The sequence below is a fragment of the Malaclemys terrapin genome, chromosome 2 (assembly GCF_027887155.1).
Source record: "Malaclemys terrapin pileata isolate rMalTer1 chromosome 2, rMalTer1.hap1, whole genome shotgun sequence".
Lineage (NCBI taxonomy): Eukaryota > Metazoa > Chordata > Testudines > Emydidae > Malaclemys > Malaclemys terrapin.
In genome coordinates this window covers 239,534,623-239,561,254 of record NC_071506.1, presented here as the reverse complement: position 1 = coordinate 239,561,254, position 26,632 = coordinate 239,534,623, and the positions used below count along the sequence as shown (strand labels likewise).

Here is a 26,632-nt window from a genome sequence, read left to right as displayed (position 1 = left end):
AATGGAAGCGGCTAATGTAAATCATGTTGTCCAATGGCTAAGCATGGTTTCAGTAGTGGTGAATAACATACGGTTTCAGTTGTGTTAAGTAACATAATTTTTTGTTAATAAAATGATTACATAATGTCGGAAATCCTTCCTCTTATGCCCAAATTTCATTCTTCCCCCACGGAAATGTTAGGGTACATTTACCCCATAGGCTAGTATGACAATAGACAATAGTATGTGCTTATGGATGACAGGTATGTACGCATTTGTGGTGTACTTGTTAGATTTGTGGGCAAAAATCCCCTTTTTCCACCCTTTATTGTTATTGGTTCAGGTAAAGGTCTCTAGACATCTGCGTGGGTGTTTTGTCTAATTTTACTTTTCTGGGTAAGGGTCTCAAAATGTGTTAACTTCTCATTAGCTTAACATACAGGGTTTTTGGCCTGTAGGTCTCTTGCATTACAGCCAAACTTATTTTTAATATAAAATCTATAAGCCTAATACATTAAATACTCAAATTTATAAGAAAGATATATTTATACAGACCAGCAGATTAATCCTTAGGGCTACAGGATCAGTATAGTATAGGGTAAAAGCACACAAAAGACCAGATTTCACAGGGGGAAACCATATTTCACTGTCCGTGACGCATTTTTCATGGCCGTGAATTTGGAAGGACCCTAATAATAAAGGTTAAGATACCTTAGGGTAAAATTTCATTCAGGTAAATATAGGCATTCTTATGAAAAGGTAAATATATATATTAAAATAAATAATCCCTCTCCACGGGACTCCCACAGTCAGATGGTTCAGTGAAACTACAGTGTGAATAAACTATAGACTGAGCGCTTGTCTTCATTGCACTGTTTTCTTGAACTATAACTCAAGTTTTGACCTTAACCTGACTCCAGTCCACACATAGAAATCTCTAGTTTGAGTTAAGTGGCATTTTAAACTAAAGCTAGATGGTCCATCAGGTATAGGTTGATGCTCAAGTGCTGCTGATGCTCAAGGTAGTAATGCAGTGGGAACTCAGCTACAGTTTATAGCTCAGATTAGCACTGCTCATCGGATGCTAATCCAATCACTTTGTGTAGCTCGAGTATAGTATTGCAGTGTGGTTGCCCTCTACTCAGGACCGACTCCAGGGTTTTGGCCGCCCCAAGCAGCCAAAAAAAAAAGCCGCGATCACGATCTGCGGCGGCACTTCGGCGGGAGGTCCTTCGCTCCAAGCGGGAGTGAGGGACCATCCGCCGAATTGCCACTGAATAGCTGGCCCTGCCGCCCCTCTCCGGAGTGGCCGCCCCAAGCACCTGCTTGCCAAGCTGGTGCCTGGAGCCGGCCCTGCCTCTACTCAAATGAGTCTAGCTCAAGTGGAGTAACTCAAGCTAACTGTTGCAATGGAGACAAGATTTATGAGAAAATTGCCACTTTTTCCTCTCCCCTTGCATGCAGTACCAGTATGTATGGAATCCTCCCTGCAAGCTTCTCAATCATTTGGAGCTATTAAATCATCTGTTTCTGTATTTGCTTTCTGTGACATGCCTGCTTAATCCAATCAATGGGACTTTCTACGAACTCCAGCGTGCACTGGGACATTTTCACATTCAAATCAGAGGAGAGCAAAACCAAGCAAGATAAAAGCTATCTTCATCTCTCTTCCTTTTTTTTTTTTTTTTTTTTTTTTAAGTGCAAGATGTTTCTTTTTGCCAGACAGATTGGGTGTCCTAATCTGAAATTATGAGTGGGTAGGCAGAAGCCTATCTTTAATTAGGTTTCACAGACTGAGTCATTTTGCAAGCTAGACATTTTAATTTACAATGTACTGCAGTGCAGCACTTCTCTAGGCCTTCTGCTGTGTAATAAGGTATTCAACTGGCAGCACAAGCTTTAAAAATATTGGAGCACTTAGTCTCTTAGTTCACTTGTTTATTTTGTGCTTTTAATTTTAGTTGCAAATCAAACATGCAGTTACAGAGGCTGAGATTCAAAAGCTGAAGACAAAGGTAAGGATCAATACATAGTTAATTCGTGCTGATTTTTTTCCCTTTTATCTGATGGAAGACGCATATCTTTATGTCAAAGTTCTTACTAAGAAAGACTAATTAAAATGAAACTCAGATTAAGCTTGTTTGGGTGTAAGTCTTCCAGTAGACGTTTCAGTAAAACCTAAAGCATAGCTATTGAGAAATTGCTAAAATATCTAGTTTTCATTAAATGTGCATTTTAAAGGATAACATAATGACTAAAAGACAGATTTTTATCTTTATAGTGTACTAATTCATTTTCTTTAACAATTCTGTAAGTTATATTTATATTCAATAAGTGTAGCCTTCTTAATAGTTTTCTGATCAGTAGAGATCTGAAGACTAACTATTTTATTCTCCCCCTATGACTTTTGGCATTTTCCTTTCCTTTAACTATTAATTTCTTTGGATACAATATTTGCTTTTTGCATACAAGAGAAACTACTGCATACAGTTTAAAACATGTTATAAAAGGCAAAAGCTGGTTGATTTCATGGAGGAAATTATCTCACAATTGGCTCTTAAAATTAGATTTAATGTATTAATATACAGAAAATGTATTTTCTTATATTTGGTCTTTTAATACTAATTTAACCTTTACGAGGAGTTCAGTTTTTGATAATGATTCAGTTGTTGAGTAATAGGTTTTATAACAGCATTTTATGTATGCTACAGAAGAAAATAAAAGGAAGACAAAAGAGCAATTTTTAAAATTGAAAAAGGATTCAGCTGATTTTTTCTTATAAACATCCACACCCATCATATAATTTGCTTAGTGTTTATCAAATAGATCAGCTAAGATTACTGTTAAAAGGCTATTGTAATTTTATTTTATTTTATGTGAACTCTCATTGTTCTCTTTCATTTTAGAAAGCCAGAAATTTCTTCCCCTCCTTCCAGTTTAGACTCTGATCCAGCAATTGCACCCACATGGGTACATCTTTGTGCCCATGCACAGCCCCATTGACTTTTCCTTGTAATGCATCCTGGATGTAGGCATTCATCTCTGCAAATCCTGTTGCAGGATTGGAGCCATTGTCTTTTTCTTTGCCACACATTTCCCCCTGACCTTTATAGTAGAACCATGGCTAATTTTGGTTAAACTGACAGTAAAACAAGTATCAGAGGGGTAGCTGTGTTAGTCTGTATCCACAAAAACAACGAGGAGTCCTGTGGCACTTTAAAGACTAACAGATTTATTTGGGCATAAGCTTTCGTGGGTAAAAAACCCTCCATGCATCTGAAGAAGTGGGTTTTTTACCCACGAAAGCTTATGCCCAAATAAATCTGTTAGTCTTTAAAGTGGCACCAGACTCCTCGTTGTTTTTTTGCCAGTAAAATATGTCCAGTCTACAAGTTACTCCGTTTGTGTGTGCATCGTTTATGATATCAGCACAGCTTTGCCAGTACAAGTTAACTGCTGTTGATAAGTAAATAGTCAGTGCATAAAACATTATTTGCTTTTTGTAAATTGTATGGGCTTTAATCTGCAAGGTGCTGAGAAATCTGGCCCTGATCCAGCCAAGCACTTACGCCTGCAGTTAGTTTTAATAATGATAAATAATATCTAGATTTTACCTACCGCTTTTCTTCCATAGATACAAAATTACATGGAAAAAGGATTAAATACTCTGAATTTATTGGGTAAAATCCTGACTGTTGGACCAATAGAGAGACTCCCATTCACTTCAATGGGTCTAAGATTTCACTCAGTGGGACCACCAATGTGCTTAGCCTTAAAGTTAATCAGATGCTTAAGTGCTTGGTTGGATCATGGAGAGAGTGGTCAGCCCCTTGCGAGACAGAGCCCTATAAATATAATGGACATTTTTCTATCAATATCATCTCTTTGATAATTTATAAAATAAATCAAGTTTAAGATTTATAAACTAGAACCAGATGTTTCCTATTCTTATAACAGCTTTAAAAATTAGTTGAAATATTGGGTTTAAAACTTGTCTGCTTAATTTAAAAAAAGCTTCCAAATTAAAATTTGATATTAGCTCTACTAATACTTCTCTCAGTGTATTAAGATACCAATCTCCCTTTTTAACTTTCTAAATTACACTGATTATGACTAAGAAATTATCATTGTGTGAAAACTGGTGCAATAAATTTCAAGTTCAAAAGAGTTTCTAATTTAAAAAAGAAGGCAGTTAGCTAGATAAGACACAATTAGCTTTTTCTCCATTGTTTTCTAAATAGCTTTGTGGTAAAATCAAATATAGAAGTTACAATTTGTAATTCTAATAATAAAAAATCTTGAGTTTCTTAGTCCACAGTGCTTTCTAACATACCTAGTTCAGATACATGAGGTAAAATACACTCCCAGTGCTCCACTATGTCCCAGGCACACCACCAGAATGCACCAACATTAGAAAGCTGGAATTTTAAAAATGCTACCACATTTCACAGGAGCATAGAAGTTGCAATGGATGCCAGAAGCAAAAGACTCGAATTAATTTAAGTGTATTCATTCTTCCGTGTCAAACATGTATTAGAACGTTCTCATTGTACAGGAATGCTCTTTACATTAGTAATGCACAACCTTTATATTCATTAATACACTGCTATTCACGCTTCTCAGTATTTCAAAGCATCTTGAATTACTGATTTTTAATGCAGCTTTTTACTCTCAAGCCTCTGTATTTGCTGTGTCCAGCTACAGGCTGCAGAGAATGAGAAAGTGAGATGGGAACGGGAGAAGTCCCAGCTCCAACAGAACATTGAGGAGAATAAGGAAAGGATGATGAAACTAGAGAGCTACTGGATTGAGGCCCAAACCCTGTGTCACACTGTGAATGAACACCTCAAAGAGACTCAAAACCAGTATCAGGCTTTGGAGAAGAAATATAACAAAGCAAAGAAATTGATCAAGGACTTTCAGCAAAAGTAAGCAGCTGCTACAGGCCAAAGATTGAATTAGTGGCCAGATAGGGAATGTTTGTGTCATATAACTGCATCTCTTGAAATATGAAAGCCAGTGTTAAAGGCCTGTAAGGTAAACAACATTTTTCACTTTGCTGCCTTCAAAACCATTTTTTATTACTGAAAAATGTCAGCATTGTGCATATTTTTTAAATGACTAACAATGAATTAGTTTGCAGTATTCGTCTTTGGAGTGTTAGTCATATTTGCAGCAGTTTGTTATGATGATGTTGCATCAGTTTGACTAAGTATTGTTTTGTATTGACGCAACATGAAGAAGCAAATCATGTTGAGACATTCTCACACTGTGTTTTTCTTCTTCCTGGCTCTTGAGAATGTTTGAATTGAGCTGAACCAACTAGAGCAGGGATGGGCAAACTAAGGCCCAGGGGCCGCATGTGGCCCTTCAGACGTTTTAATCTGGCCCTCGAGCTCCAGCCAGGGAGCAGGGTCCAGGGCTTGCCCTGCTCCATGTGTGCCGTGGCTCCTCATGGCTCCCGGAAGCAGCAACATGTCCCCCCTCTGGCTCCTACGTGTAGAGGCAGCCAGGGGGCTCTGCACGCTGCCCCTGCCCCAAGTGCCACCCCTGCTGCTCCCATTGGCCAGGAACCATGGCCGATGGGAGCTGCAGGGACAGCACCTGCGGATGGGGCAGTGTGCAGAGCCGCCTGGCTGCCCCTACGCAGAGGAGCCAGAGGGGGGACATGCTGCTGCTTCTGGGAGCTACTTGAGGTAAGTGCCACACGGAGCCTGCACCCCGGACTCCCTCCAGTGCCCCAACCCCCTGCCCTAGCCCTGATCCCCCTCCCGCCCTCTGAACCCCTGGGTCTCACCCTCCTGCACCCCAGAGCCCACACCGCCATCTGGAGCCCTCACCCCCTCCCCCTCGCAACCCAAACCCCAAATCCCAGCCTGGAGCCCCCTCCCACACCCTGATCTCCTCATTTCTGGCCCCACCCTAGAGTCCACACCCCAAGCCGGAGGCCTAACCCCCTCCCACACCCTAACCCCCAATTTTATGAGCATTCATGGCCTGCCATAGAATTTCCATACCCAGATGTGGCCCTCGGGCCAAAAAGTTTGCCCACCCCTGAACTAGTGCATACCTAAGCAGTTTCCCCTGACCCCTCCCCCCCATTCCTGACATCTGAGCAATAATTTCTTACATTTATACAACACTTTTCATTCTCTAAAGAATTTTACAAAATTTACACTAGGATTGCTTCATCTGCTACTGAAATCAGCCATTTTTATAATGAAACTCAGCTGTTTTAACCGTACAGTGTATAGCAACAATAGACAGCTCCTAGCAGAGGAATTGAATACCCTATCCCACTGAAACTGCAAGGAGGATTTTAGATAGACAAAATGTCATTAGCCACAGTGGAATTTTGCCAGCCTACCAGAACTAACTGGCATCTCTTGTGAATGGTCCCATTGGATCATTAATGGCCTCAGCTTTTCAAGACAATAGAAGTAGAGCCAAACCATCAGCTGGTGTGAACTTGCTTCAGTTGTACTACCCAGAGTTACAGCAGTGGAGGATCTGGCCTATAATTTTTGACTGTCTCAAAACCCTAAATTACCTCACAGATTTACTTATAATTTTTGGATAATTAGTTTTGTACCTTACGAGTGAGAGATGTAAATTAAGTGATGATACACAGTCATTTTCATATCTAACAGAGCGATTCCATCCCAACTGTAACTGCAAAATTCAACATAATTTGAACTAATGATGCTTTATAAGTACAAATTATGAAAAGGTTAATTTAGTTTATGACAGTTTCAACACAGTTGTTGTTGACAGTCTGAATAAGTGGGATTTTTACCTTAATTAGTTTTCCACAATATGATTACAGTTTATTCATTTGGGTAGGTAATAACTGCTCAGTTGTTTTCTCCTACTTGCAGCTGCATGTTTACCATTATCGGATTAGTACCAAATCTCCTGTTAACTAAGGATTATCTTTTAAACAAACGGGTATATTAATGTGTATTGTGCCAGTACATTTGTTAATTTCGTGTTTGAATCTGTAATTGCTTTGATACCAGCAAATGGGTTTTTTTTCCCTCTTAAGAGAACTTGACTTCATCAAACGCCAGGAAGCTGAGCGAAAAAAAATAGAAGAACTGGAGAAAGCGCACCTTGCAGAGGTTCAAGGCTTACAAGCTCGTGTGAGTAATGTTCACTCAAGTGTCTGAAGAATAAGGCAATGCTGTCTGGTAGTCTGGAAAAAAAAAGCATCGTTATTCATTTTGGCTAATAATTGGATGTATTTCTCTTAGATTAGAGACTTGGAAGCTGAAGTTTTCAGGCTGTTGAAGCAAAATGGGAGCCAGGTTAACAATAACAACAACATTTTTGAAAGGCAAACACCTTTTGGAGAAGTTTCCAGAGGAGATCCAGTGGAGAGCCTAGATGTAGAGCAAGTGTCTTGTCTGGATGGCTTAAGTCAAGGTTTGTTTGAATCAACCCTAAACTTCTGTTAATCCAGTTTGCTGTGTATGAATATCACAGTTGTGACTTAAGAATTTACAGTAAAGAATAAATGAATATCGTAATAATCCTGTCATTTTCACCAAAATGCAGTATCTGATAGCAAACACTTTATGTAATAGTGCAGCACTACAGAACAGATGTAGAATGAATATTCATCAGTAAGTGTAAGTGACGGAGGACTGTTAATCAAGCAGAGGTCATTATTTTTTCATTAAACCATCAGTGAATTTTCAGTGGGATTGCCTACAACATTTAAGTTTCATTCCGTGTTTGTGTTGTATCAGTAAAGTAGGGGAAGATTGTATTTTTTCTTGTGTCCTATGTCTGTCTTTAATTACCCAATCTACTAAAGATCAAACAGGAACAAAATTGCCAACATGAGAAAAATATAATAAAATGTCTAATTATAAATGGATCTCTTGTGTGAACAAAGAATAAACAAATGAGCTGTGTGTATATACAGTGTATGTATGCAGGGACTAAATATATCTATCTATACTATATACTGATAGGCATGTAGATAAGTGTATATATACTCACCTGTGTGTGTGTGTGTGTGTGTGTGTGTGTGTGTGTGTACACAAATGGAAGATAGTACACAGGCATCTAAATTGTAAAGTTTCATTGACATATCAGGACATCATCTTAACCATGAAAGTGAAGTTCAAATGGTTTGTGATGTCATCAGACCCCTAAAATGTGTTTATATGACCTTAATAACTGATTTCCTGTTTTGTGTTTTATATATTCAAAGAACATCATAAGATTTTAATAAGAAAAATGTTTTTATTAAAGTCATACACAAAATGCAAGCTTTGCCCTTCTCCATGTTGTTTCTCTAATGAACAAAATATTTGTTGTAATTTACAGTTATTTCAAGATAGTTACGGACAGCTTATTCCTGGGGTGCTGGGTAGGTGGCAATGGAAATAACTTAGTCCACCATCATACAGTTTCATATTGATCATTTCCATATTGATTAATATGCCATAGTCCAGTGCTTTTCTTCACACTTAAAAAAAATCTTATTTCATGGCAGTAATGTCACAGCTTCCCTGCAATTTATCAGGTTTCTCCTCTATAACCCAACAAGATTAAGACACAAGTGTCTGGAAAATATAATGTTACTTATCCCAATTTCCCAATAAATAAGGAATAATCAAATGCACATAGAATAGGAGGAGACCAGCTAGGCACTAGTGGCACAGAGAAGGATGGCATGAGAATTATAAAAAACAACAGACGTATTGGAGCATAAGCTTTCGTGAGTGAATGCCCACTTCGTCAAAGAGGCTACCCCTCTCTTACATGAGAATTATAATAGATGATCAATTGTATGAGTAAACAATACAGATTAGTATCAGAAAGCCCAATACTGTGTCATGCTCTTGTATTACCGAGAGTCTCCAGAATGAAACCAGTGAGGTAATTGCTCCTTTCTACCTAATATTCACTAGGCCTTATTTGGGACTTCAGTGCCCATTGAAGTCAGTTTGAATTCTCCATTGATGTTTGAGCAGCACTTTATTTTTTTTATAAAGTAGACAAAAGAGAAGGCAGTTCAGAAATGATAGAAAATCTTGCAGCTAACACCTCTGAGGAAATATAGAAACATGGGATGTATTCAGTCTGGAGGTGATGGAGACTCGATAACTCTCTATAAACTCATAGAACTTTTGTAAGAATACAAGGAATAATAATTCTTTTCAGTGAACAAGGGACAGAGCAAGAAATTAATGGGACTTAACCAGCATTAAGGGAAATGTGTGTTAAATTTAAGTATATAAAATACTTTAACCATAAGCATAGTTAAGTGGTCGAGAAAGCTGTAAGGGAACGTTGACGAGGTCTCTTTGCTAATGATGCTATCATGCAGACTTTAACAAGTTAAATCTATCCTGCAATGACAGATAGGAAGGTGAGAAGGGCTAAAGACACACTAAAGGTCATTTCCTACCCAAACAAAAATGATCCTATGAAAACCCTTAGTCTTGGCTTCCCAAGACCGTACAGTAGCCAACAGTTGCAGTGCATTCTGGACCAGTTCCTGCAAAGTTCTGAGTGCCCTCAACTTTTATTGATGCCCACAGGATCCTTGCAGGAGGTGCTCAGCTTTTTGCAGGATTGAGCCATGTGTGAATGAAATGCAAGTTCCTTATCAAATAGTCATTTAAGCGCCACTGAGGGTTAATTATACAGATAAATCTTGATTTTACGAAAGTCACAGGAGCACCCGAAACCTTTGTGCAATGAAGGGCATTGCTGCTATATGAATATATTAAATAATATTAAAGTCTAGTTAAAACAAAAATCCTCTCTGTCATAGAAGAATGCATTAGGTTACCTGATGTGTTGATTTTTGGCAGACTTACGAACATTTTATTGATATTTTAACAATTGTTTCATGTGTGAACACAAACTAAATATTTCTCTGCAAGCAAATCAATCTGAATTATTGTGTTTAATATAAGAAAAACAAGATTGTCCTGCTAAAACTGTTCTGCCACATTGCAGAATTCGTTCCCATAAATCAGAGTTTGTGCATGTTTCTTTCTAGTAAGCATTTATAACACTGAAATCTCTGAAATTTACAAAAGCACTTATCATTACAAGAACTTTTATTATCAGGGGGTAGCCGTGTTAGTCTGTCCCCCCAAAAACAACCAGGAGTCCGGTGGCACTTTAAAGACTAACAGATTTATTTGGGCATAAGTTTTTGTGCATCTGAAGAAGTGGGCTTTTTACCCACGAAAGCTTATGCCCAAATAAATCTGTTAGTCTTTAAAGTGCCACCGGAATCCTTGTTGTTTTTTAAGAACCTTTATGTCTCCCAGACAGCCCATTATATGTTGCATTAGATAGTTAAAGTCATATTTTTAGTGCAACTCTTAACAAAAATGTCTAAAAAGTGGTTTGGGTCAGAAAACTGGCTGTGTAAAAAAAAAAAAAAAGGTCCTCTTCTGAAAAGTATTCAGCATACTTGCTCTCTGTGTGTCTGCATCACAACTGCATATGTTGCTGACAAAAAATGAATCTCTACAACTGTCATTACTACAGAGCCAATACAGCCATAGATGCAGAGCTGAAATCTGTTCTAAAGCACCTGCCATCATTGTAACTAAGTACCAGTCACTAAGGCTAAAATTTTCCAACTTGGTTGTTGAGGTTGGACCAAATTCTGTTGGTAAAAGAGACAAACTTTTGAGCTACCCAAAGCTCTTTGTCAGGTACTGGAAAGGTACATGACTACAGCACTGCAAACAACTGGTTACAGAAAGTTAGACATCTGATTCCATATTTAGGCACCCAATTAATTAGCCTGCTTTTCAGAAGGGCTGAACACTCAGATATCTATGGGCTTAATAATTATGTAGGTAAGAATAGGAGCTATGGCTGCTCAGTAGAGCTAAGCAGAAATCCGATTTTCCCTTTCATGGGAAATGCCACACTTGCATTTTGAGGAGGGGGAGGGGAATTTGGAACAAAACGAAAACAAAGAATTTTAAATTTCCTGCAAAACAAACTTAATTTTTTTGTTTTGTTTTGGACTGATCGCAATGTTTTGTTCCAACTACAGCATTAAAAAATTAGCTTTTTATAATATAAAATTAAAGGAATTTCTAAACAAAAAAATCATTTTGAAACAACAAAATTGACATGTTCCATTCTGAAAATGCTGAAATGGAACTTTTCAACATTATTTTGAAATGCTTTGTTTTTTTTAAATTACATTTCATTGAAATTGACACATCTGCAAAATTATTCATATTAAGCAAAAAAGCATTTTACAGTCGAAGAACATTCCAGCAGAAAATTCACGATCAGATGTAGTGCTCACCACTTCTGAATAGTTAGACAACTTATTGGGTAGATAGATGGGGATTTAGGTGCAAAGATTTGAACTTTATAGTCTAAGTACAATCTTTATTGCAAAACAGTTAAATTTTGACTGCAGAATATTATTTGTGCTAATGCAAAAAAGCAGAAAGAACCCAGCTTGATTTTCAGATTCCAGGCTGAGTTTGCAGTTTTGACAATAAAAAACAAAAAATCAATTGTAAATTAAATAAATATAGAGAAAGTGTTTGTGGGCTTCCATATTTCTTTTCACTCAATGAATTCCATATCTGTGTCTCTCTTCTGACTATACATGTTTTAAGGGTAACTTTATGTTCTGAGGGAGGATCTACTTTTAATAATGCCATTTATGTGTAAGCTTTTTAAGAAAACCACATCTCTTGTGTCTAGTTTCATTAACTAATCACCCTATGCATATTCACAGAAGGAGCTGTTAAGGGTGGAGAACCCGATGATGTCTTTGGTGAGTGCTTCTCCAGAGCAGCATTCTGTGATGTGCAGGGTATTGTGCAGTCTTTGTGACAATCACGTGGTGAGGTCCACTCTGTGTTTTTAGTGCTTAGAACTGTAATTCCATGAATGTGACAAATACAGATTCATTGCCAGAATTATAATCCTGTATTTCTTAATACGTGGCTAGATCCTGAGATACTTGCTCAGTTTTTACTGAGTTCTTAAGCAAAAGCTCCAGAGGCTTGTCTTCACTAGAAAATCAGGTTGTGTAACACAACCTTAAGGTATCGTATTAATTCACATCATGTTAAATGTGATTTATTTAAATCAGTTTAGGCAGTGACATATTTAGTATCTATCTATGTAGTCAGAGATAAACTCTTCCTGATCTGTAGGTTATAAATAAATTAATGGAGATATCCTATGTCCTAGAACTGGAAGGGACATTGAAAGGTCATCAAGTCCAGCCCCCTGCCTTCACTAGCAGGACCAAGTACTGATTTTGCCCCAGATCCCTAAGTCGCCCCCTCAAGGATTGAACTCACAACCCTGGGTTTAGCAGACCAATGCTCAAACCACTGAGCTATCAGTCCTCCCTCCAGGTCATGATCTAACACAACCTAATTTTGACAAAACCCTCAATTATGTTAGTGGAAATTTTGCCTGAGTAAGAAAGAGTAAACATGAATAAAGATCTCAAGATTTGCCCTCTGTTTTGCCTTCGGATGTGTGTAGTAGTCACTGGAGTTTGAAGAGTATGCACCTGTCAAAGAAGGATTTGTCCTCAAATTCTCGAAAAATTACAGAGTCTGATATCAAGTATCAGAGGTGTAGCCGTGTTAGTCTGAATCTGTAAAAAGCAACAGAGGGTCCTGTGGCACGTGAGGTTCTTACCCACGAAAGCTTATGCTCCCAATACTTCTGTTAGTCTTAAAGGTGCCAAAAGACCCTCTGTTGCTTTTTACAGAGTCTGATATCTTACTTTCTGTTTTGATGGTCAGTGAAGTGTATACTGAACAAAAGAACTGAACTATTTATAAATGAACTGGCAGGATACAAATGTGAACAGTTCAGTGTGTCTAAACTAGCTATACTGATCTGGTTTTCACTTTTCCCTCATCACCACATGTGTGCTGTCCTAAACTGTTTGGTTTGCAGTTCTCTCTGGGTACCTGTTGCATAGCTTTTCTAGTTCTTGTCTGTATGAGTGCTCCACTTTAGATTTGCACGTGTCCATGCATTTTGTGGCCCTCAACATCCAGTGTGCCCATTCTCATGTAGCTATGCATCTTGATCCACAGACGTTTTCTGTGGTTTGTCATTGTAACACTCACTGTTTGTAATGAGTACTTCTCCCCAGCCTTTCAACTGCTCTGAGAGTCTTCACAAAGGTTTCTTGGTCGTTGTGGCTCATCTTCTACAAGTGTGAATAGTCATTTCCCCTATCTGGACAACTGGATCCTCAAGGGTCATTCCTACCACACAGTTCGCTAGCAGCCAACAAGGCCCAGCTCTCTTCCACTTTCTGGGTCTTTGGCTCAGTGCAGAAAAATCTGGACATCTGTCCAGGGCATCGACTTCATTGGAGCCACCCTGAAGTCCACAACTTAGAGGGCATACCTACCCACAGACAGGTTCCCCATGATGTTCAACTTCATCTCTACACAACAGCAGAGCCCTCAAATCAGAACAATGTCTTTCTTCAACTTTTAGGACACATACCGGTCTACGTTTTTGATGCCTCCAAAGCTGGCTCAGAACTGTTTATATTCCCACCAAGCATGGTTTGTCCATGCAAGTATCCATCCCTCAGAGTCCTAGACTCTGAGTTGGTGGAAGGACCCCCACAAGGTTTGTTTGGGAGCTCCATTCTTGTGTGGACTCCGTACAAAGATTGTTGCTACTGATGCCTAGCTGCTACGTTGGGGAGCTGACTTCTAGGACTTAACAGTGCAAGGCAAATGGATTCCCCAGGAGTCATCACTGTACATCAATCTGCTTGATCTCAGGGCAGTTCAGTATACTTGGCATAATTTCCTACCCAAGATTGAAGGTCATTCAGTCAGGGTAATGACAGACAACAGAGCAGCCATATTCTGTATATACTGCCAAGGAAGAGGAAGATCCCAATCCTTAAATCCAGAAGCCATAAAACTTTGGAATCTGTTGATATCTGACCAAGTCAACATCTCATTGGCTTACCTACTAGGTCTGCAAAACATCATAGCAGACACTCTGAGCAGGCATTTCTGCCTGGACCACACATGGCAGCTGAGCGCTTTGATAGTTCAAAAGATTTCTCTCTTCTGGGGCATTCCAGGGAGAGAACTCCTTGTGATGGTACCCACCATGAAATGCTGGCGCATCTGTTCAAGAGGAGGACATAGTCACAAGTCCTTGGGAGAGGCTGTCCTCATTCCTGGCCTTGAATGCTGATATATGCCTATCCTCCAACACCATTGCTTCTTAGGGTCCTCATCAAATTAAGACAAGAAAAGGTAGTAATCATACTCATATGACTGGCCTGGCTGAACCAAGTATGGTTTGGGACCTGATTCACCTGTCTCTCCGGTCACCTTTTCACCTCCCTCTGACAGCAGACATCGGAATTGGGCACCATAACCCATTCCAGACTCTCCTCACTTCATCTCAAAATCTGGCTCTCAATACTCTGGGGCTAAGAAAGAGTCTGTTCTCTTGAGTTGCTGACTGTGCTGGTGAACAGTAGGAAACCTGCTACAAGACTTACCTGCAGAAGTGGAAGAATTTCCAGTATTTTCAGTATTGCTCATCATAGAATCATAGAATATCAGGGTTGGAAGGGACCTCAGGAGGTCATCTAGTCCAACCACCTGCTCAAAGCAGGACCAATTCCCAACTAAAGCATCCCAGCCAGGGCTTTGTCAAGCCTGACCTTAAAAACCTCTAAGGAAGGAGATTCCACCACCTCCCTAGGTAACCCATTCCAGTGCTTCACCACCCTCCTAGTGAAAAAGTTTTTCCTAATATCCAACCTAAACCTCCCCAACTGCAACTTGAGACCATTACTCCTTGTTCTGTCATCTGGTACCACTGAGAACTGCCGAGCTCCATCCTCTTTGGAACCCCCTTTCAGGTAGTTGAAAGCAGCTATCAAATCCCCCCTCATTCTTCTCTTCTGCAGACTAAACAATCCCAGTTCCCTCAGCCTCTCCTCATAAGTCATGTGCTCCAGCCCCCTAATCATTTTTGTTGCCCTCCGCTGGACTCTTTCCAGTTTTTCCACATCCTTCTTGTAGTATGGGGCCCAAAACTGGACACAGTACTCCAGATGAGGCCTCACCAATGTCAAATAGAGGGGAATGATCACATCCCTCGATCTGCTGGCAATGCCCCCACTTATACAGCCCAAAATGCCATTAGCCTTCTTGGCAACAAGGGCACACTGTTGACTCATATCCAGCTTCTCGTCCACTGTAACCCCTAGGTCCTTTTCTGCAGAACTGCTTCCTAGCCATTCGGTCCCTAGTCTGTAACAGTGTATGGGATTCTTCCGTCCTAAGTGCAGGACTCTGCATTTGTCCTTGTTGAACCTCATCAGGTTTCTTTTGGCCCAATCCTCTAATTTGTCTAGGTCCCTCTGTATCCTACCCCTACCCTCCAGCGTATCTACCACTCCTCCCAGTTTAGTGTCATCTGCAAACTTGCTGAGAGTGCAGTCCACGACATCCTCCAGATCATTAATAAAGATATTGAACAAAACCGGCCCCAGGACCGACCCCTGGGGCACTCCACTTGAAACCGGCTGCCAACTAGACATGGAGCCGTTGATCACTACCCGTTGAGCCCGACGATCTAGCCAGCTTTCTATCCACCTTATAGTCCATTCATCCAGCCCATACTTCTTTAACTTGGTGGCAAGAATACTGTGGGAGACCGTATCAAAAGCTTCCACTGAAACACTCATCAAGGGCTTGAACAATCTTTTCCTTAGTGTTAGAGAGCCTACCCTGTTTTGGGACCTTACTCTACTTCTTGATGCCTTGTGGAAAACACCCTTTGTACCCATTGGGATTTGTTCCCTTCTCCATTTATCCTTCAAAACCTCATTTCTCATAGCCATCACTTCAGCCAGCAGGATAGAGGAATAGGGAATGCTTATGGCTGATCCGCCATACATAATATTCTGCCAGGACCAAGTGATTCAGTGTCCCCATCTTCACTTCCTACCGAAGTTCTCATTGGACTTCCACATCAATCAAGACATTCAATTATTGGTATTTACCAAGCCTCATGCTTCCAGGGAATAAGCCAGTCTACACACTCTTGATGTAAGAAGAGCCATTACCTTCTATCTTTACAGGACTAAACCACTTAGAACCTCCCCTAGATTTTTTGTTGCCTTTGCAGAAAGGCTGACGGGAGCCTCTGTTTCTAGGCAAAGACTATCTAAATCGGTATCAGGATGCATGTTGGCCTGTTATCTTGTTATGAAGCTTCTTGGGTGCATCCTTTGCCTAAGGTGATGGCCCATTCTGCCAGGCACCATCTGCCTCTACAGCCCTATTAAGAGCATACCCATCACAGACATATCCAAAGCTCCTACCTGGACAACTGTGCACACCTTCTCTCGGCACTATGCATTCATGCTTCCAGAGCCGACATAGCCTTGGGGAAGGCTGTTCTCTGAATATACTGAATCCACCTCTTTAGCACCGTCCTCATAATTGAGGCTCTGCTTGGGATTCACTTGAAGCGAAGGATCCATAGGGACAATAATGCAAAGAAGGAGAGGTTACTTACCTATACAGTAACTAGAGTTCCTTGAGATGTTTTGTCTCTGAGTACTCTGCTACCCTCTCTCCTTTCCCCTTTGCTTTGGAATCCTTGCCTGCTGGACATCAGGGTTGAGAAGGAAGTGGAGTGGCAGCGGTCTGCTTCTCCCTATATGCCCTCAGTCTGGAGCACGTGGAGATGTAGAGCACACATGCTCTCCTGAGGACATTGCTGACAAAAATCTCTGATCAGAAGGACATGGACATGCACACACCTAAAGTGGAGCATCCATAGTGACAAAACAGCTTGAAGAACTCCAATTACTGAACAGGTAAGTAACCTCTCCTTCCTAACACAGCTTGCAGAAACACTGGATTTGCAGAGATTTTGAAAGACAACCAGCTGCTAAGGAACTGAAGCAGGTGTTAGTTGAGCTGTTTCCCTCCATGCTAGCATTAAAATAGTTCATGTTGAAACCCTTTGTATTGAAATGGTCCTTAGACTTGAAAGCGAGTCTAATGAAAATGTTTTTTGGAGCAAACTAATTACAGTTGGAGTACTTTTGTATGAGGTGTTTTACAAGCTTTCCCAGGGTTAGAAAATTTCATATACAAAAGTAAATTTCTTTAGGGTAGGCAAGGCCAATGGGACTGCTTGTATGAGTCAGGGTTTACAGGGTCATGTCTTTCATTTATACCCTTGAAATCAAGAGTGCTCCCATTATCACTTCCAAGACTGTGTGACTCTGTAAGTGCTTCATATTACTCCAGTGTTTGTAGAAGGTGAAATTTTCAACTAGCTTCATAAGTTTTCTTATAATAGGAGGAGGAACCCAACCCACTATGTGGTTTATTTCAGAGAAATGCACAGAGAGTTACACGGCTGACCTCGCTTAATGTTACAGCTTCAGTGCGACTTGGTGCTAAGGATTGCTTTTTACCCCTCCCCATGGGATAGCAATAACATCTCTCCTGCCCAATCAAATAGAGCATAGGAAAATGAGGAGGTGATAATCTACTTGAGATCACTTGATAACTTCGGTATTTCCAAAGGTTAGTGCAATGTAACCCAGTATAGGAGGTCTGAAAATCTTTTGAAAAGCTTTGAGGCAATTCACTGTAGCTCAAATCCTGAGGTCCTTAGTCAGATTGGAAACTGTTATCAATCTCAGTAGGAGAGTGCCTGAGTAGAAAAAAATAGTTAAGTGCCTAAGGATTTGTCATAAGAACGGCCATACTGGGTTGGACCAAAGGTCCATCTAGCCCACTATCCTGTCTTCCAACATTGGCCAATGCCAGAGGGAATGAACAGAATAGGTAATCAAGTGTCTCTCTCTCTCTCTCTCTGTGTGTATGTGTATATATATATATATATATATATGTGTATATATATATATATATATATATGTGTATATATATATATATATATATATACACACAGAGAGAGAGAGATTATACACACACACACACACACACACACACACACAATACTTTAATAGTTGCAAGCTATACAGGTGCTCAGTTTTCTTTTTTTTTTTCACAATAAAGACTAATATACTGAGTTCTGTGTATATAAAATATTTGTGTGCAATAAGAATTGCACAACTTGGCCTCTGCTGATCTCTGATCGGCTGTGGTTGGAATAGGAACCAGTTTATCCCAGCCAAGATTTCCACCTGGTTACTATCGAGTTGTACAAGAAACATACATTTAATTACTGTGTTATGAATGCTGTGGTTATTGTCTGTCTTTATAAGCAGATCAAGTTTGGAAGTTCCCCAACTTGGCTATGAAGACTTGGAACTTGACCCAGAAAGCATCTCAGTAATTGACAAAACCACAACTCTTGCATTGTACATACAGAAGTATAGTAAGCTTGTGGGTTCTAATACAGATTGTGTTTGAGAGATTAGAAGGGAGAGAGAAAATTGAAACTAAGAAATTTATTTTCTTTCTTGGCATGCAATAAGAGAACACATTTTAAAAGATTGATTGCATCTTACTACTCTTTCACAAATATCCCAAGTGTTAAGGCTTTGTACACAGAGGTAGGTAGGGTGGTAGAGTTCACCTCCCCAACCTGCATTCAGCCCTCTGTGATAGCTGTTCCTCTCTGTGGGGTCAGACAACAAGTACTACCCTGCATGGGGTTTTTGGGCCACTTGGTCAGCATAATGGCAGATCCAGGAGTCCTTCTCATGGCCCACCTTCAGCAACTCCTTTGTCAGCTTTTCAGCATGGGCACAAAATGCCCCTCCATCTCACATATGGGCACACCTGTATGATCTTTCCATCTGTGCCTCTGTCCTACGAGGCCAAAGCAATGTTTCCAAGGTGCAGAATGCCTTTCATAGGCCCTCCTGGGTTGCTTAATTTCATCCTATTTGCACTGTCATGACAAGGCTCAGGAAATGCCTTCGACATTTTCTTGCATGGAAATTGTATTTCGAACTTCTTGAGGTTTTCACACAAAGCTGTCACATTCACTTGCTTGATGACCTTATGAAGTCATTTTACTGTGGGAAAGGTCAGAAACAGCTCCTGTAAGTGGCTAAGGAGGTTGTGCTAAGGGGATGATCAGAGTGAAGACTGCCTTCTCCAGAATCCTACTACAGAACGGTAATTTGAGGAGAAGCTAATGACACATGGTTATGTGAAGATGAGGATGTCTTTGTATTACAGTAACCCTAAATCCCCATTGTGCTAGGACCATTGGTTCTAGGGTGCTGGTGGGTTTGGTTTGGTTTTTTGGTTGGTGCGGGGGTTGGCTTTAGAAGGCTTCAGATGTTTGAAAGAGTTCTGAATAAGACTGGGAAAGATCCAGTGTGATGATGAGAGGAGCAATTCTAAAGGAGGCAAGGAGGCATAAAGCAGCAGCTGAGGTTGGTAATGGTCCATTAAGAAAATGCTTTTGTCCACAGAGCGGATGGGGATGGGAATGCATATGCCATGTTTGTATTGTTAGACATAAACCTGGAAACCAAATTCCTTCAATCTCCAGAGAAAGACCAGGATTCTCCTCACGCCACCTCCTTTCTTTTATTCATTTGACTAATAAATTGCAACTCTCAGAATTGTATTGCATACCAGCAGGAACTTAAAAACAATCTGCTCAATCAGATTCCTCATTTTATAGAACAGATACATAGATATACTGTGTTTACACACACACAATTGGCTGGAAGGGTTTGCAACATGGAGAAATGTCTTCGTAGAGTTTCTTTTAAAAACATAAGAGCCAAATCCATAAGTTATATTCATTTACACTCACTCAGATGTCATTTATGCTCAGATACCATTAGCCTGTTTACACCCACACATGAGGGAGCAGCTTCTTTCCTGAGCCAAGATCAGTGTGGCACAGGACAGCATCTGTTATGGCTTTCTTAAGCTGCAGAGGCTCTGACAGAATTTAGAGCAGCTTAGGGGCTGCTTTAACTTGAATCAGTTGGAAATGGTCCCTAATAGCGATGATCATATGCAATTATGAGCTGAAATAGTTGAGAAGAGATGCAGCCTGCTTCTCCCTGTCACCATGCTGCTCCTCTACCTTTAGGTGGCTGGGGTGAGCAATTGGCAAACCGAAATCCTATGCCAGTTGAAAATTTCCCTTTGCCATAGAAATGATTAATAGATGAGTTGTGACCAGATTCCGGCCCTTTGCAGTGCTCAGGTGGCTAAAAAGGACCAGGCCAGGGGCAGGTAACTTGGCCCTGTGAGTCTAAATTGGTGTAATTTATTTGCCAAGGAGCTGGAAGAAGGTGTACATTAAAGATGGGTGAGGGTTACTTTAATATACGCCTCCTTCTTGTTCTTAGTTATGTAAATTACAATGGTGTGGACTTCCTTGCATGTGGATAGAGTGAGTCTGAGGGAGTCTAAGTTAGTGTAAGTAGGTCTAGTTTACACCACTTTACGTATCACTTATGTATTTGGCACCATGAGATGTTTCATTGTTTTGTATTATGACTGTTATGTTATGACCGATTGTTATGACTTTACAAAATATTGCACTGATTTACTGGGTCTAATTTTTCAATGTGTGCAACTTTGTGCCTAATTTTCATGCACAGTTACTGAAATTGCATTCGTAGATTTGTTAATAGCGTATGCAAATGCCTGGCTTTTTGTACATGCATATCGTTAATTCGTACAGACAGTTTCAGTGATTGAACTTGCAGATAAGGCATCCAAAAGTGCATGCACGTTTGAACATAGATTTGCAGATCAGGCCTCTGTGTGTAATCTGACAAGAGTTAAATTGCTAATTTTATCCAAAGAATGTTGTTGCTAAATATCTTTGAATCCTGTTTTCATAGATTTCAATGAAGCAGTCCCAGAAACAGAGAGGCTGGACTCCAAAGCACTGAAAACTCGAGCCCAGCTTTCAGTAAGGAACAAACGGCAGAGACCTACTAGAACAAGGCTCTATGACAGTATCAGTTCAACTGATGGAGAGGACAGCCTTGAACGAAAGGTGAGAAGGCCTTCCCTTTCTCTTATTCATAGGATGATGTGCTAGATTACCCTTGTAATTTGTTTCATCCTGTATCTTCGTCCTTTCGTTTTAGTGTAGGTAGAATGTATTCATCTGTGGCCAACGTATTCTGGATAACAGTCTGAACAGTGTGCAAGTCCTGTCGCCTTGGAGGCAGCACATCTGTTTTTCTCACAGGAACAGCAGAATTCCTGTCTTATTTTCATATATTATGCTATTGTTATGAAGGTCACTTCATTGTTTTCCCCATTTGAACTAACAACGAGCACTATGCATAGCGGGTCATGTAATTTATATGGGAGGAGAAGCGAACTCGAATCCTGCATTTGTTTATTTCTCTGTGTGAATGACAGTTAATGTAATATCTACTTTTTGATTTTGCTGATCCTAACTCTTGAACCTGTAAGCAAATTATTAGTATGAAACACCTATGTGTGGTATAAAAGGTAACAGTGTGACTTACTAGAACATTGCTTAAAAATATAAAGGCTCTACAAACTGTTGTTAAATGAAAGGATTGCATGTTCAAAATAAATGTTGCTCTGATTGGTTGCTAAGTGGCATAACTTGCTTTATAATCTCTTATACCCACAGCCTTCAGACAGTTACAGTAGTCCCATGCACATTTCAAAATCACCTCTGCCCATATGTGTGAGAGCATCCTCACCAGCATCAGATTCTGGTGCTTCCTCCCTCTCCCCAGTGGCTAGCAGTGCAGCCTTCTCATTTGACAACGTAGCTGAAAACCAAGAAGGAGGACAGCAGCACAAAGGAGGTGTGCTTTCCCATTATGCTCGGGGAGACACTCCACTTTCCTCTCCTTCAAAATCCAGTCACAGTTCTGAAACATCTCCTTTGCATCACCCAACCAACAGGAATGTTTTACAAGACAAAGGTATAATTATTTTTTACAAATGAGTCAGTGCGTCACTTTGCTCACTTATGTTTATGTGGTGCACTCTTCTTGTTTTATTAGCACTTAAGTCTCTAACGGGCCCTGTTCTCAAAACCTCATGTAGACACCTTGAAGTCGGAAAATAGCAGATCTCTTCATTTGGTGGTAGGTGGAAGGGACACAGATAAGTCAAGATAAGAATTGTTTCCTCTTTTTCCCCTTGAGATGTTGAAAAAAGGAGGGGGGAAATCACAGAAGTATTTCGGAATTTTTATCCCATGTTTTATTGTTTTTTTTTATTTGAAAATTTTAAAAATTCAAATATTTGTCAAAATTCAAAAAGTTTCAGTCAGCTCCATTTACTTCCTGAGTAAAGCATACTGGACTAGTGCTTAAGAACATTCTCCAGTGTTTATATTGAAATCCGGAGAGGCACTTTAATAAAACTATTAGTAACTCAAAATCTGTGGGTTGGACATTGGTACCTGTGTTTCATGGTGGAGGTTATATGTAGACGAACATAGCATAGATGTTGTAGTTTTGTTAATAGATGAGAGGCTATGTGGTCTTCTGGATTAAGCAAGAGACCAAAAACCAGGAACTCCTCTGTTCTAAACTCAGTATTTCTTATTGCTTGTTCTGAAGCTTTGGCCAAGTCATTAGTTTTCTAACTCAGTTTCCTGAGATGTAAAATAGGGATAATGATACAGTGCATTTTTATTGTTTCAAAGATTAGTTTGGTTGTGCTGCACTTTGAAACTACAGTGTAGTACAAAGTATTACTCCTTTTCCAACTCCAGTGTAGTGCCAATGTGTCTGATTTAGGCATTTGAACTTATAATGTCTCTCTTTACTTAGATCTGGGCATTCCTTAATCATTAGTGAAGCAAAACTAGCATTAATGTCAATGGCAATTCTGTCCAATAAGGACTTATGACTGGACCTTTAACATCTTCATAAAAGACACTCACTGAATTAAATTAACTAAAAATAAATACTTACTCTGGTTTTGTTGATCTGCTGCTGAAAAATTTTGCCATTGTTTTATTAGGAGTCAAGTTTTTCCCCATCATAATATGATAGACAATAAGGCCTCTCCAACAGATTCTTACCAAGATACTGGGTTTGGAAAAGGTAAACCCTAATGTCAGCATTCTGACCTTGACACCAGGAATTCCGATTCTATATCCCTGTGTCTGGTACTCTAATTGTGGGATAGCTAATACATTGGAGTAAAATTCAAAGCTTGAGTGCAATGTGTTGGCTGATAAAAAACTGTAGTTCTGGGTAAATGTGTTCATTGGTGAAATCATAAGTGCTGCATGACCTCAGTGAAAATCACATTTGATGAGAACTTGGCTGAAACTGATGGCTTTAGATCTCAAAATCTAGTGGAATATGCACTTGCATGGTAAACCCTCCTTCGTTCCTTACTATTGTCTTTTTATATGTGTTTAATTACATCATTAATTGTAACAAGGGGATTTGAAGCCCACTCAGTGCCCCCTCCCCCATTGTAGGTCCTGGAACTAATCTATATTTAATTGACACAGAGGTGATATGCTTTTCCCACTATGAACATTATATGAACAGCCAGTGCTTCTGTGGGTAACCAGAGTTTAATGAGTACCGGTATGTTAAAATCAAAGTAGAACAAGTTAGTTTCAGACAGAAACATTTGCATTTAATATGTTCTCCAGTACAACGATATCCTCAAGTGTTTGGCAGCCAGTGTTCCAGTGACTGCTTTATAATAGCATTTAATTGATTATTAACTAGTCTTAAAAATTCTTATTGTACAGGAAATGGGCCAGTAACTAAACACAGTAGATTCTCTTGTTGCGTTTGTGGTGTGGGTTGAGCAGGGTTTGTTTTAGAGACTGAGAGTACTCATATGTGCATGCACACTCCTCTGTATGTAAGTGGCTAACGACTAAACCTGTAATATCGCACCATTCTATATTCTCTGGTGAATGAACATGGCACCTTTCAAGTATTTGTCTGAAGTGTTGTGGAAAGCTATAGCTCTTAACAGTTACAACATAATGAGAGAGATTACATTCCAAAGTTATTTTTAAGTTTCTTGTTTTTTTTAGAATAGTTCTAGCTCAGATTCTCTCTTGGGGTGTGACAAATTTTTGTACTGCAATATCAGCATCCCAACTCTAAAGACAGCAGATGTGGTTACTGACGGATCCTCTGGTGCAGTAAAGCTACTTCTCCTATCCTACTGCTGCTGGCATAGGAAGTGTGGTTCTGGGAAGAGCTAGGCCTGGACATCTCTATCAGCTTCTTGGTGCTGTTAGCTGTGAATGTGAGTTAGAGTACTGCTTTCCCTGAATTTCACTGTGTACTACTCGGCTGTAGCTGAAAATCTGGGCTTTTGTTTACAAAGCAGCCCCCTTCAAAATTACTAGGCATTAAAAAACCAGCCAACCAAAACCCAGTTAAAGTAAGATTAAAACGTTAAAAAAATTAAACAAAAGCCAAACAACATGATCAAAACAGATTATCAAGGAGACATTCAGTCAAAGGAGCCAATTACACCACTGGTGCGAACGGCACATCCCCAATAACTCAAATAGAATCATGAGAACAGAAAATTTGCCCCAGTGTTTTTAGAAATATCTCCTTTGCCACCAAAGAAAAATGTAGTATGACTATTTAATTGGCTTAGATTTCTGAGCTACTGTACTATCAGAGAAATAACCTCCCTAATTATAACAATAAAGGAAATATACAAATTGAAATCTTAATTTTCCAGGACCAACATGTAGTCTTTTGATATTTGAAAATATGCAGAATGTTATTCACAAGGTCACATTAAATTATCATATTGGTTTCCTCTGGCCTTAAAATCTCTGAAATCTATGAAAGTACCGTTTGATCATTAGCAAATAATATATTAGTAGTTTTTCATCTAATGTTATATAAATATTTTTTGTGTATGACTGGTTTAATAAAACACCTGTATGGATATTGTGTAGCATTCTAGTTAGTGACAAGTTCTGAAGGACACAAATATGAATTTGCAGAACTATTAACTGTGGTGTGTAACCCACTTAAATCAGCCTCTGTACCAGATGACTAGGGGTGAGCTAATGTAACACTGATTTTTTTTTTAAAAGGTTCCAAAATCAGTCCTGGCAATAACAGGCTGGTAAGCCTAATTTCAGTACCAGGCAAATTGGTCGGAATATAGTAAAGAACAGAATTATCAGACACGTAGATTAACATGATTTAGTAGGAAAGAGTGAACATGGCTTTTGTAAAGGGAAATCCTGCCTCCTCAATGTAGTAGAATTTTTTGAGGGGGTCAGCAAACATAGGGACAAGGGTGATCCAGGGAACATAGTATACTTGAACTTTCAGAAAGCCTTTGACAAGATCCCTCACCAAAAGCTCTTAAGCAATGTAAGTAGATAAAAGATAAGAGGGAAGGTCCTCTCATGGATGAGTAACTGGTTAAAAGACCGGGGAAAAAAGACAGGAATAAATAGTTTTCAGAATGGAGAGAGGTAAATAGTGGTGTCCCCCAAGCATCTGTTCTGGGACCAGTGCTGTTCAACATATTCACAAATGATCGGGAAAAAGAGGTAAATAGTGAGGTGGAAAAGTTTGCAAACAATACAAAATTACTCAAGGTAGTTAAGTCCAAAGCTGACTGCACAGCGCTACAAAGCAATCTCACAAAACTGGGTGGCTAGGACACAAAATGACAGATGAAATTCAATATTGATAAATGCAAAGTAATACATATAGGAAAATATCATTCCAACTATGTATACACAACGATGGGGTCTAAATTAGCTGTTATCGCACAAGAAAGAGAGCTTGGATCATTGTGAATAGTTCTCTGAAAACATCCGCTCAATGTGTAGTGGCGGTCAAAAAAGCTAACGGAATGTTAGGAACCGTTAGGAAAGTGTTAGATAATAAGACAGTAAATATTATAATGCCACTATATAAATCCATGGTACGCCCACACCTTGAATACTGTGTGCAGTTCTGGTCTCCCCATCTCAAAAATATATATATTAGAATTGGAAAAGGTATAAAAAATGGTGATAAAAATGATTAGGGGGATGGAACAGATTCCATAGGAGGAGAGATTAAAAAGACTCGGACTGTTCAGCTTGGAAAAGAGACGACTAAGGGAGGTTAGGATAGTAGCCTATAAAATCATGAATGGTGTGAAGAAAGTGAATAAGGAAGTGCTGTTTGCCCCTTCACATAACACAAGTACTAGGGGGCCACCTGATTAATTTAATAGGCAATGGGTTTAAAACAAAAGGAAGTATTTCTTCATGCAACACGTAGTCAACCTGTGGAACTTGTTGCCAGGTGATGTTGTGAAGAACAAAAGTATAACTGGGTTAAAAAAAGTGTTAGATAAGTTCATGGAGGAAAGGACCATCAATGTCTATTAGCCAAGATGGTCAGGGATGCAACCCCATTCTCTGGATGTCCCTAAACCTCTGACTGCCAGATGCTGAGACTGGACAATGGCGGATGGATCACTGGATAATTGCCCTATTCTGTTCATTCCCTCCGAAGCATCTGGTATCAGCCACTGTCAGAAAACGGAATACTGGGCTAGATGGACCATTGGTCTGACTCAGTGTGTCCAGTCTTATGTTCTTCCAGCATTATGATCCAGGCATGCACATTTACTAAGAGATAATGGCATGCAATCTAATCTTTTTCAGTCAATCTGTCTATATGCAA

General features: G+C 39.7%; 1 protein-coding gene across 7 annotated transcripts in view; it reads left to right on the top strand.

The window, feature by feature from the left end:
* PPP1R9A (protein phosphatase 1 regulatory subunit 9A) overlaps positions 1–26,632 on the top strand; it is a 253,382-nt gene that overhangs the window by 201,932 nt on the left and 24,818 nt on the right. For 4 of the 7 annotated variants that reach the window (XM_054020404.1, XM_054020400.1, XM_054020399.1 and 1 more), the window contains 6 exons: positions 1,941–1,994; positions 4,678–4,907; positions 7,025–7,121; positions 7,233–7,404; positions 20,831–20,988; positions 21,604–21,904. In XM_054020404.1, coding sequence (XP_053876379.1) covers positions 1,941–1,994; positions 4,678–4,907; positions 7,025–7,121; positions 7,233–7,404; positions 20,831–20,988; positions 21,604–21,904 — 1,012 coding nt within the window. The remainder of the gene's footprint in view (positions 1–1,940; positions 1,995–4,677; positions 4,908–7,024; positions 7,122–7,232; positions 7,405–20,830; positions 20,989–21,603; positions 21,905–26,632) is intronic. The other 3 variants (XM_054020403.1, XM_054020402.1, XM_054020401.1) reach the window with 1 other exon arrangement.